The sequence below is a fragment of the Mustela nivalis genome, assembly GCF_964662115.1.
Source record: "Mustela nivalis genome assembly, contig: HAP1_SCAFFOLD_2392, whole genome shotgun sequence".
Taxonomy (NCBI): domain Eukaryota; kingdom Metazoa; phylum Chordata; class Mammalia; order Carnivora; family Mustelidae; genus Mustela; species Mustela nivalis.
Genome location: NW_028134273.1, coordinates 42416 through 55376, shown reverse-complemented (window position 1 = coordinate 55376; position 12961 = coordinate 42416). Strand labels below are relative to the sequence as shown.

Below are 12961 nucleotides of genomic sequence, written 5' to 3'. Positions count from 1 at the left end.
GCGAATGTTGAACCATCCTTGTAGCCCAGGGATGAATCCCACCTGGTCATGGTGGATAATCTTTTTTAATGTGCTGCTGGATCCTGTTTGCTAGGATTTTGTTGAGAATCTTAGCATCCATATTCATCAGTGATATTGGTCTGAAATTCTACTTTTTGGTAGGGTCTTTGCCTGGTTTGGGGATCAGGGTAATGCTGGCTTCATAGAAAGATTCTGGAAGTTTTCCTTCTGCTTCAATTTTTTGAAACAGCTTCAGGAGAATAGGTGTTACTTCTTTATTGAAAGTATGGTAGAATTCCCCATGGAATCCATCAAGTCCTGGGCTCTTGTTTTTTGGGAAGTTTTTGATCGCCGCATCAATCTCTTTACTCGATATTGGTCTATTCAGGTTGTCAATATCTTCCTGGTTCAATTTTGAGAGTTTATAGTTTTCCAGGAATGCATCTATTTCGTCTAGGTTGCTTAGCTTATTGGCATATAACTGTTGATAATAACTTCTGATGATTGTTTCTACTTCCTTGGTGTTTGTTGTGATCTCTCCCTTTTCATTCATAATTTTATGTATTTGAGCTTTCTCTCTTTTCTTTTGGATTAATGTGGCCAATGGTTTATCAATCTTGTTGATTCTTTTAAAAAACCAGCTTCTAGTTTCTTTGATACGTTACTGTATCTCTGGTTTCTAACTCATTGATCTCAGCTCTAATTTTGATTATTTCCCTTCTTATGTGTGGAGTTAGTTTGATTTCTTATTGATTCTTCAGTTCTTTAAGGTGTAGAGACAGCTTCTGTGTTCTGGATTTTTCAATGTTTTTGAGGGAAGCTTGGATGGCTATGTATTTCCCCCTTAGGACCACCTTTGCTGTATCCCACAGGCATTAGATCGAAGTGTCTTCATTGTCATTGTTTTCCATGAACTGTTTCAGTTCCTCCTTGATATCCTGGTTGATCCAAGCATTCTTAAGCAAGGTGGCCTTTTTCTTCCAAATGTTTGATTTCCTTTGGAACTTTTGCTTGTGATTGAGCTCCAGTTTCAAAGGATTGTGATCTAAGAATGTGCAGGGAATAATCTCAGTCTTTTGGTTTCGGTTGAGTCCTGATTTGTGACCCAGTATGTGGTCTATTCTGGAGAAAGTTCCTTGTGCACTTGAGAAAAATGAGTATTCTTTTGTTTTAGGGTGGAATGTTCTGTATATATCTATGAGGTCCATCTGGTCCAATGTGTCATCCAATGTTCTTGTTTCTTTATTGATTTTCTGCTTCATTGATATATTTCTGAGAGAGGTGTGTTAAGATCTCCAAAGATTAGTGTATTCATATCAATATGACTCGTTATCTTGATTAACAGTTTTCTTATGTAATTGCCTGCTCCCATATTGGGGGCATAGATATTTACAATTGTCAGATCATCTTGGTGGATAATCCCTTTAAGAATGATGTAGTGTTCTTATGGATTTTTGACTACAGTCTTTAGTTTAAAATCTAATTTGTCTGATATGAGAATCGCTACCCCAGCTTTTTTTTGAGGCCCATTGGCATGAAAGATGCTTCTCCATCCCTTTTCTTTCACTCTGGGTTTATCTTTAGGTTCAAAATGGGTCTCTTGTAGACAACATATGGATGGGTCCTGTCGTTTTATCCAGTCTTCAACCCTGTGCCATTTTATGGGTGCATTTAGGCCATTCACATTGAGGGTGATTATTGATAGATACCTTTTTATTGACATCATGTTAACTTCGAAGTCTTTCATTCTGTAGATTGTCTCTATATTTCTGTTCAATGCTATTCTTGGGCTTTTTCATCCTTTAAAGAAGCCCCCTTAATATTTCCTGCAATGTTGGCTTGGTGGTTGCATAATCTTTTAAGCCTTGCCAGTCCTGGAAACTCTTTATCTCTCCATCCATTTTGAATGTCAGTCTTGCTGGATAAAGTATTCTCGGCTGCATGTTCTTCTCATTCAGTGCCCTGAATATATCTTGCCAGCCCTTTCTGGCTTGCCAGGTGTCTGTGGACAGGTCTGACGTTATTCTGATGGGCTTTCCTCTGTACGTAAGGATCTTCTTTGTCCTAGCTGCTTTCAAGAGGTTCTGCCTACAATTATAATTCTTCATTTTTACTATTAGGTGTCTCGAGGACTTTCGAGAATCTCTAGTCTTGGGGGGAAACCTTTCGGCCTCTAGTACATAAATGCTGGTTCCATTCACAAGATTTGGAAAATTTTCATGAATAACTTGTTCCACTATATATTCTAGACTTCTTTCTTTCTCCTCCCCTTCAGGGATTCCAATAATTCTGACGTTGGAACGTTTCATGGCATCATTTTTTTCCCTGATTCTGTTTTCGTGGCTTCTAAGCTGTTTGTTCCAGGCTTCCTCCTGATCCTTTCTCTCTATCTATTTGTCCTCCAGATCACTAATTCTATCTTCTGTCTCAGTTACTCTAGCATTGAGAGATTTTCGATTAGATTGGAACTCATTGAGAGCATCGTGAAGCTCATCCCTGGTAGCTTTCAGCTCTTCCCTAATATTGAAAACATGATCTCTGGTTGTTTTCAGATCTGCCCTAATCATTTCTGTTTGGTCACCCATGGCTTTCTCCAACCTAGCTATTGTTTGGATAATTGTTAGTCTGAATTCTCTTTCCGACATATTGTCTATGTTGATAGCCATTAGCTGTCTTACAGAAGGACCATCCTCTGTATTTTTCTTCTATTGGGCACTCCTCCTCCTAGTCATTTTGGTTGAACAGGTTTAGCTGACTGTATCGACTGTGGTGCAGTCAAGGTGCACCCTGGAATGCTACTGAGCAATCAGGGTTCCCCACCCAAATGAGAGAAAAAAGAAAAGGAAAAGAAGAAAAGAGAGAGGGAGAGAGACAGGAAAGAAAAGGTGAGATAAAAGAGAAGGTTTAGCCCAAATGGGCCCCAAGGTAAGATTTATGAAGTATACAAACAGACACAGACAAACAAAAAGAGTAATAAAAGTATATGACAAGAGAAAAAAATAATATATATATTTTTTGCATATATATATATATATATATATATATATATATACAAATAAAGGAAGAACCTCGTCAAAAAAACCCTGAGTGTAAGATTTATATTCTATCAGAACAAACAAAAAAAAAAAAAAAAAACACAGAAATACTGGTGGAAGAAAAAGGTGGGAGAGTGGTTGTAAATTCTCAGTGTGGGTGAGGAAGGTTGTTTTGATTCTTCCTGGATGTATCTTGAAATCTTTGTTAAAGGACTCAACTTTCCTAAGATAAAGGGGGATTAGGAATTGGTTTACCTATAGGGGTGGCATTGATTGAGGATAGGGGATTACCTTGAAGTTTAACTCTATATGGATATTAGAAAATGCACTCTCCCTGGCTCTGTGCCAGGGGTGGCTGTCCTGGGTCTGGGGACTTTAACCCCAACCCTAACACCCCGATTCCCGCAATTTCCCCCAGGTGATCCTTTGTTCTTTTTGAGTGCTTTCTACCAGACTCCTGAGTTAATGCTGGTCCCCAGGTGCAGGGCACTCTCGTATTGGGATATTACTTTCCAATGGGTCCCCTCTGGTGGCTCCCTCCCCTTTTGTTTATCTTCCTATATCAGTCCGACCTTCCCACTCCGCTTTACCTGCCCACTGGCGTCTTCTGCTTCAGTAGAGATCCAGACGTGTATAATTCTGATCTCAGGATGATTTCGTGGGTGATTGGAGATCTTTGGAAGGTAATCAGCTCACTTTAGAATACAGGTTGAATGCGCGCCTCCAACTTCCCTACCATCTTGTCTCCCCCCCCATGTAAATAATTAATGACAATTGACTAGTGTTATCTAAGTCCTTAGAGACTCTAAAGTGGCACACATATAAAGTTTTCATAGTATTAATATTTGTTGTGTACTGACAATGTCATATAAGAATAAAATTGGGCATTATTTCAGTTGACATATTTTTTTCTTCTTTTTCCTTTCCTTTTTAAAAAATATTTCTCTCCCCCCTTATTATTCCACAACCATTAATCCATTTCCACTTCCTTCTCTGTATTCTATCAATCTTCAGACTCTAACTCACTTTTTCATGAATTATTTTTAATCTATAGTTGGGTGATCTCTGACAGCAGGAAAATATACAAGTTCAGTGTCTAAATTATCAAAGTAAAGAAATATTTTATTTTTATGAGTTTTCTTTGCAAAAGTGAATGCTAGCATTTCTATAATAATCTTGAAACATCTACATTCCAACACTATCGAATAAACTCATCCATTTTAGGATCTATGCCATAAAATTCTATTGAGGGAGCAATTCATAAGAATTATAAAATTCATATATTAGTTACTTCTTCATTATGAATGTTTAAGTTCAAGAGGAATTAAATATTTATTTACTTATTGTTTGTTTATTAATTTTTTATTTATAAGTATTTAGTTTTTTATTTGAGAGAGAGAGAGCAAGCATGACTGGGGGGATGGGTAGAAGAGTCTTCAAACAGAATTCCTGCTGAGCATGGAACCTAATGTGAGACGTGATCTTATGAACCATAAGATCATCATTTGAGCTAAAACCAAGAGTCAGATGCTTAACGAAATGAGCCACCGAAACACCCCTGGAATCAAATATTTAACAAGATGGTTGAATCTGAATGTGCCACTGGTAGGGCAGTTTAATATGTATGGTCGAAATTTAGAAGAAAATATAACATTTTGATTTGGTAGAGGATGGGAAGAGGTTTGAGGAAGCTGAAGAAAGTTGTTAACGTGATCAGGAAATTAAATAATTGGAAATATTTAATATAGATTGTATTGAGAAAGTTTAGCTTAAATGGAAGTGAAACTGTGCAAGTACCTACATGGAAATGAAAAGCATTCTGACCTTTCAGAAGATTATAGTTTAAGTTGTTGTAAGGAAAAAAAGTTTGTTATAAAGAAAGAAAGAAAAAAGCCAGGTAAACTAGTCATAAATTTGTTGAGTATTTGTATACCAATATAAGTATTGTTAACAATTCATTAGTTCATGGAGAACATTTCAAAAACTGCTCCAGAGACTGACTTGATCATAGATGTGTTTTAAGATGAATATGGTTTGAAAGAAAAAAAAAATACTAGAAAGTCAGGAGAATGGGCATTGAAAACTTATAACTAAGTAAAATAATAGGTTTGGAAAGGGGATATATGTCTTAGAGATACTGGTAATTTAGTATGTCTTTACCAAGAAACTAATTAAACATAGAAAATGAGAAATCAAAAGTGGCCTCAAGGGTTAAGCTTGAATGTTTGTGGTAATGAATTGGTAATGGAAGAAATGAACAAATGTAAGAGATGGAGGCTAATATCAGTTTAGACACAATAAATTGAAAGTGTTGTCAGGATAGCTGATGAAAGCATCTAAGAAGTTGTTGGAAACACAAATGAGCTCAGAAGTTGTCAGATTGATGTGTTATTCTAGAAGCTTGAATTCCTTAAGGTCAGAATAAATTTTATTCATGAAATTATGCTAAATTCTGTCCTTAGAAGGGTATTGTGCATGATTTATTCCTTTGATGTAACTGTTTTGAAATTCTTAACAGCTTTGAACAAAGGGGACTCCAAATTTTCATTTGTCATGCAAAATATGTAGTTCTGCAATGGTTATAAAAGATTGACAAAGGAGATAAATGACACAGAACATAGAATGATCTCTATGGCACTTGGAGAAATGGTTTCTTTGACAAATCAAAAACTAAAGTGAGACCAAAAAATATGGAGACTCATTGTCTTAGGAAATTTCAAATGAGTTTTAAATTCTTAGGTGAGTACTACAATTTTATTGATATAAAACAAAACTTACATAATGGAGTGAAATAATGACATGTAATATTTACCAAATAAGAAATTTACTACTTTAAAACTTCAAGATTTTTAAATAGATTAACATTTTATTATTAAAAGGCAAAATAAATGAAACAAGATGGAATTGGGAGGGAGACAAACCATAAGTGACTCTTAATCTCACAAAACAAACTGAGGGTTGCTGGGGGGAGGGGGTTTGGGAGAAGGGGGTGGGATTATGGACATTGGGGAGGGTATGTGCTTTGGTGAGTGCTGTGAAGTGTGTAAGCCTGGTGATTCACAGACCTGTACCCCTGGGGATAAAAATATATGTTTATAAAAAATAAAAAATTTTAAAAAAAGGCAAAATAAAGAATACAGATTAACATCTGGATGGGAGAGATGTGTAGGCTAATGTATGTGGGAAAGAACATGGGCGCTCCATGCTTTCTCCAAGTGTGCCACTCTCCACAAATTCCCATATGCTCTCCAACCTTAAAGTTTCTCAAGATAATGCTGTTTGGGTCAAGATGTTGCAGAAAGAATGGATAGATAAAAATAAAAGGCTCATAACAAGGCATAAGATTTAACAGATGCCCTGTACTTTCCTTTTACCCATCAGCTGTCACCAATGAAGCTGAGATATGACAAACATAAACGAGACATCTACTACAGATTTCATCCTCTTGGGCCTCTTCCCTGAGTTCCAATATGCCAGCCTCCTGGTCTATCTCATCCTTCTGGTCTACCTCATTACCCTTACAGGGAACTCCATCCTCATCTTTCTGATCTGGGTGGACTCCTACCTTCATACTCCCATGTACTTCTTGCTCAGCCAACTTTCCATCATTGATTTGTTATACATTTCCAGCTCGGTTCCTAAAATGGTCATCAACCATTCTTTAGGGAAGCACAGCATCTCTCGCATTGGCTGTGGAGTCCAAATGTTCTTCTGTCTGACTCTAGGTGGCGCTGAGTGTCTCCTCCTAACCTTTATGTCCTATGACCGATTTGTGGCTGTCTGTAACCCCCTTCGCTACACAATCATCATAAATCCTAAAGTCTGCTTGCTAATGGCAGTATCATCATGGACTGGGGCTTCTCTAAATTCACTCATTCAAACCATCTACACCATGCATTTTCCTGTCTGTGGTCTGAAGAAAATAAATCACTTCTTCTGTGAGATACCAGCCATCCTGAAACTATCCTGTGAGGACACTTCAAATTATGAGATTGTGTTGTTTATAGTAAGTATCATATTTATACTCACCCCCTTTAGCTTAATAATGACCTCTTATATTTACATTTTCCTCACTGTTCTCAAAATAAACTCTCCTGAGGGAAGGAAAAAATCCCTGTCCACATGCTCTTCTCACCTTATTGTAGTGAGTCTCTACCTTGGACCAGCAATAGTGGTGTACATGACACCTGGCTCTTCCCACACCCCAGGGATGGATCAAGGTCTCTCCATGGTCTATACTATCCTTACCCCCATGCTGAACCCTTTAATTTATAGCCTTAGAAACAAGGAGGTTGTGGGGGCTATAAAGAAAACCCTGGGAAAGTATCAAAATAATTTAAGAAATATCACTGTCATACTTCATATCTAAAACCAGTTCCAGGATGAAAATCCAAGTCCCTGGTTTGAAGCTTTCTTCCGCTATGGAGAATGTCTAATTAGAGACATGGATTATTTTAAACGGTGGTAATTAAATTGCCAATCAACTTATTCTGTTTGAAACAAAACAATTGAGTTCAGTAAAGAGTTGGTTTAACAGAAATATTTGAATAAAAGGGCTTTGGTAACAAATATATGGAAGTATACTTATGTTCTTAAGTTTTCCATAAAGGTGGACAAGCAATATTGTCATATTTTACCATCAAAGAGACAAAGGAGAGAATGAATGCTTCAAATTTTTGACTGAGCATTAGCCTAATCTGAGAGTAGAACAGAGGAGAAACAAAGACATTCATTTTTGCCATGAAGTACTGTTTTATCCAGGTTGATGTTTCCTTTAAAAAGTTAAATTAAAACACATTATTGAAATAAAATTGACAGGCAGTGGAATATTATTTTCAGGTGAACAGGTGAACAGTATATTGACAATTCTATATATTACTCAATGCTCATTGTGATAAGTATAGTCACCATAATATATTACGATATTATTGACTGTATTCCCTATGTTTTTCTTTTTATTTCGATGACTAATTTTATAACTTGAAATTTTGTACCTATTAATCACTATAATATATTTTGTTCATTGTCCCATCTCCAGCCCATTGGAAACTGCCAGTTTGTAATCTGTAGTTGAAAGACTGTTTGTTTGTTTTAGATTCCACATCTAAGTGAAATCATATGGTGTCTGTATTTGTCTGATTTGTTTCATGTAGCATAATACCTTCTAGACTCAGCTACAGGGTTGCAAATAGTAAAACCTCATTATTTCCTATGGCTGAGTAATATAGCAAAACACACACACACACACACACACACACACACACCACATTATCAATCATCAAGGGACACTGGGCTTGCATCTATATATTGATTGTTATAGAAAATGCAGCTATAAATATAATGGTGTATTTTTTTCAAATTACTTCTGTGAGTAAATACCAATAGGTGGAATTACTGGATCATATGATATCACTAATTTTAATTTAGGAGGGCCCTCCATTCTATTTTCCTCTGTGATTTCACTCATTTGCATTCTCACCAATAGTGTACAAGTGTTTCATTTTCTCCATATTCATGCCAACATTTGTTATTTCTTGTCTTTTTCTAAGTAGTCATTCTGACTGGTGTGTGGTGGTATTACATTGTAGTTTTTATTTGCATTTCCATTATGAATAAAGAAGTTGAGCATTTTTCATATCTTTGAGTTTCATCTGTATGTATTCTTTAGACAAATGTCTATTTAGGGTCTTTACCCATTTTTGAATTGGATATTTTGTTTTATGATGTTAAATTGTCTATGTTCTTTATCTTAGATAATAACCTTTTATCAGATATATCATTTATTAATATCTTTTTCCATTCATTAGATTGTTTTTTTTTTTTTTATTTTGCTGATGATTTATGTTGCTGTGCAAAACTATTTTTGTTGTAGTTATTATTGTTATTTTGGAGATGTCCCAGCAGTATTTTTTTCTCTTGCTTGAGAAGACATATCCAGAAATATGTTGTTAACGCCAATGTCCAAGTGATTACTGCCCATTTTGTCTTGGGAATTATATGGTTCTAGGTCTCACATTTTTAGGTCTTTAACTCATTTTGAGTTTTATTTTTGTGTATGATGTAAGAAAGTGATCTAGGTTTATCATTTTTCATTTGGATATCTAGTTTCTCAAACACTATTTTTTTAAAATTTCTTATGTTTGTGTACTAAACTTCCAGAAAAGATGTTAGAGTAGGAGAAACCCACCTCTTTCTTCCCATGGATACACCTAGATAACATTAACAGCAGTTCAAATAACCCAGAAAATGACCTTAGGATTGGCAGAGCAAACTCTTCACAAATAAATATAAGGAAGAGGCCACATTGAAGAAGGTAGAAAGAACACGTACACACTCAGAATCTAAACAGATCCATAAGACTGTCTGCAAGAGGGAAGGACACAGTGGACATGGAAAGGGGAGAGAAACAGACTGCAACACCAGGAAGCCCAGAGAGGAAAGATTAGTTCCCCATATTAATTGGTTTTGAAACTCAGAGACACAGAATTTCATGAGCTCCTATAATCATAAGGACATAAATAGGTTTCAAAAATTAGTGGGCTTTGCTCAAGGAGAGCTGGGAGTGCATAAGAAACTGATTCCAGGCCCCTAAAGAGAAATCACAACAAACAGCCCTGTAGAGACACAACATAGAAGCTGTATTAAAAACAAACAAATGGAGGGAACAAGATGGCGGGGAAGTAGGAAGAGGCACCTTTTCAACCTGTACCCTAAAGTGAGCTGATTACCTACCAAGGAACTCCAATCACCCATGAAATCAGCCTGAGATCAGAATTATACATGTCTGGAACTCTACAGGGGCAGAAGATGCCAGTGGGCAAGTAAAGTGGAATGGGAGGAGCGGACTGATATCAGAAGATAAACAAAAGGGGGAGGGAGCCACCAGAGGCAACCAGTTGGAAAGTAATACCCCAATCCAAGAGTTCCCTGTGTCTGGGGACCAGCGTTAACTTGGAGACTGGTTGAAAGCATTCAAAAAGAGCAAAGGATAGCGGGGGTGGGGGGAGTGTAGGAATCCTGGGGGCAATGGAAAGGGGCTTAAGTCCCTGGTCCCAGGACAGCCTCCCCTGGTGCTGAGCCAGAGTGCAGCAGAGAAACCAGGTTTTGTTCCTAACCCACCAGCACACCCGAGAATGCATGGGTTCTGGCTCCTGTGAGGGGATGGGAGCCACGCCAGGTAGCAGAACTTGCAAGCCCTGCTACAAAGCCCGAGATATGAGCGTGAGTGCCTCATACTCCCCTGAGAGAGTTACAAAGGCCCAGCTGGTGCTCTTTGATCCATGCCATTGTTTCAGAGCCTAAGACACATGTCCCAATCCCTCCTCTGATAGAGGTGCGAAAAAGCCCAGCCTGGTGCTTTCGGACCTGCGCCCTGTTCTCAGTGCCTGAGACGAGCACGTAAGACCCATAGCCTCCCCTGAAAGAGGTGCGCACAAGCTGGTCACTCTTAGACCCAGAAAGACCAGGCACTCCCAATCCAGGCCATGAGGAAAATCTGTGTGCGATCCCTGCTTGGAATCTCTTTGGCAGTGTGGAGCTCCCAGACTGCTGCCAATGCCATGGTTTTTGGTACAAGCAAAAGATCTGGCTTCCCCAGGGACTGTAACTCTGAACCTGCTCTGCCAGCAGAAAAGGAGAAACTCATCTGGGATCTGCAGTCAGACTAAGGCTTCTGTCTGAAAGGGAGGTCAGGGTGCAGTCTGTTTTCCTCTAAAACTACAAAAACAATCAAAAGCAGTCAAGGTGAGAGAAAAAAAAAATGAACAAACATAAAAACCGCCAGATAACAAAAGCCTGAAAAAAAAAAAGTTTCCTCAGAACCTACCCCCTTGAGGGGGGCGGTGGAACTAAACTCAGGGAATATCATTGACTGAAAACCCACGTGGCAGGCCCATCCCCCAGAAAACAAACCAAAAAAGGAAAAAAAAAAAAAAGCCTGCAAGAGAACAACCACCACTACTTCATGGGACAACTTTTATTTTCAACTTGTTCCCACTATTCTGGTTCTTTTTTTTTTTTAATTTTAATTTTTATTTTTTTTTATTATTTATTTTTTTTATTTTTTTTTAATTTAATTTTTTATTTTTTATAAACATATATTTTTATCCCCAGGGGTACAGGTCTGTGAATCACCAGGTTTACACACTTCACAGCACTCACCAAAGCACATGCCCTCCCCAATGTCCATAATCCCACCCCCTTCTCCCAAACCCCCTCCCCCCAGCAACCCTCAGTTTGTTTTGTGAGATTAAGAGTCACTTATGGTTTGTCTCCCTCCCAATCCCATCTTGTTTCATTTATTCTTCTCCTACCCACTTAAGCCTCCATGTTGCATCACCACTTCCTCATATCAGGGAGATCATATGATAGTTGTCTTTCTCTGCTTGACTTATTTCAGTAATTTTTTAACCTATTTACCATCACAGTGAGCTGTCAAATACATCAAATTCCATAATAACCTTCAAATCTGAACTTTTTGATACATACACCTGTGGTTTTCTTTTACATTTCTATTTTTTGAATTTCTTTTTTTTTAATTTTAGTTTAGTTTAGTCTAGTAGATTCTTTTTTATTTTTATTTTCTAATATTCATATAAAGTTAAACTTCAAAGTAATCCCCTTTCCCCAATCAATACTACCCCATAGGTAAACCGATTTTTAATCCCGCTTTATCTTAGAAAAATTGAGTCCTTTAACAAAGTTATCAAGATGCATCCAGGAAGAATCAAACAAATTTCCTCACCCACACTGAGAATTTATAACCACGCTCCCAACTTTTTCTTCCACAACTGTTTCTGTGTTTTTGTGTTTGTCATGATAGTATATAAATCTTATACTTGGGGTTCTTTTTGATAAGGTTCTTCCTTTATTTGCATATATATTTTTTCTTCTCGTGACATATACTTTTATCAGTCTTTTTGTTTGTTTTTGTTTATATACTTCATAAATCGTACATTGGGACCAATTTGGGCTGAACCTTCTCTTCCATCTTTCCTTTCTTTCCTCTCTCTCTCTCTCTTTTCTTTTTTTTTCTCCTTTTGTCTCTTGTTCAGGTGGGGGATCCTGATTGCTCAGAAGTGTTCCACGGTGCACCTTGACTGCACCATGGTCGATACATCCAGCTACATCTGTTCAGTCATCTCTCACCAAAATGACTAGGAGGAGGAATGCAAAACAGAAGAAAAACACAGAGGATGGACCTTCTGGAAAAGAGCTAACGTCTATCAACATAGACAATATGTCAGAAAGAGAATTCAGGCTAACAATTATCCAGGCAATAGCTAGGTTGGAGAAAGCCATGGATGACCAAATGGAATTGATTAGGGCCGAACTGGAAGAGACCAGACAGGATATTCACAATGTTAGAGATGAGCTGAAAGCTACCAGGGATGAACTTCACAATGCTCTCAATGAGTTCCAATCTAATTGAAATTCTCTCAAAGCTAGGGTAACTGAGAGAGAAGATGGAATTAGTGGTCTGGAGGACAAACAGATAGAGATAAAGGATAAGGAGGAAGCCTGGAAAAAACAGCTTAGAAATCATGAAAGCAGATCAGGAAAATAAATGAAGCCATGAAACATTCCAACATCAGAATTATTGGAATCCCTGAAGGGGAGGAGAAAGAAAGAAGACTAGAGGATATAGTGGAACAAATTCTTCATGAAAATAGTCCCAATCTTGCAAATGGAACCAGCATTCATGTTCTAGAGGCTGAAAGGTCTCCACCCAAGATTATAAATTCCAAAAAAACATCATGACACCTGATAGTCAAATTGAGGAATCATTAATTGTAGGTATAATATCTTGAAAGCTGCTAGGACAAAGAGGCTCCTTACTTACAGAGGAAAGCCCATCAGAATAACGTCATACCTGTGCACAGAGACCTGGCAGCCAGAAAGGGCTGGGAAGACATATTTAAGGTTTT

The 12961-nt window shown here is 37.6% G+C and overlaps 1 protein-coding gene across 1 annotated transcript; it reads left to right on the top strand.

The window, feature by feature from the left end:
• Positions 1-6438: 6438 nt before the first annotated feature.
• On the top strand, positions 6439-7404 carry LOC309858427 (olfactory receptor 2T27-like; the record flags this gene model as incomplete). Its single annotated transcript, XM_082751123.1, has 1 exon — positions 6439-7404. The coding sequence occupies one exon, from the start codon at positions 6439-6441 to the stop codon at positions 7402-7404; it is 966 nt and encodes a 321-aa protein (XP_082607249.1).
• Between the last annotated feature and the right edge of the window lie 5557 nt (positions 7405-12961).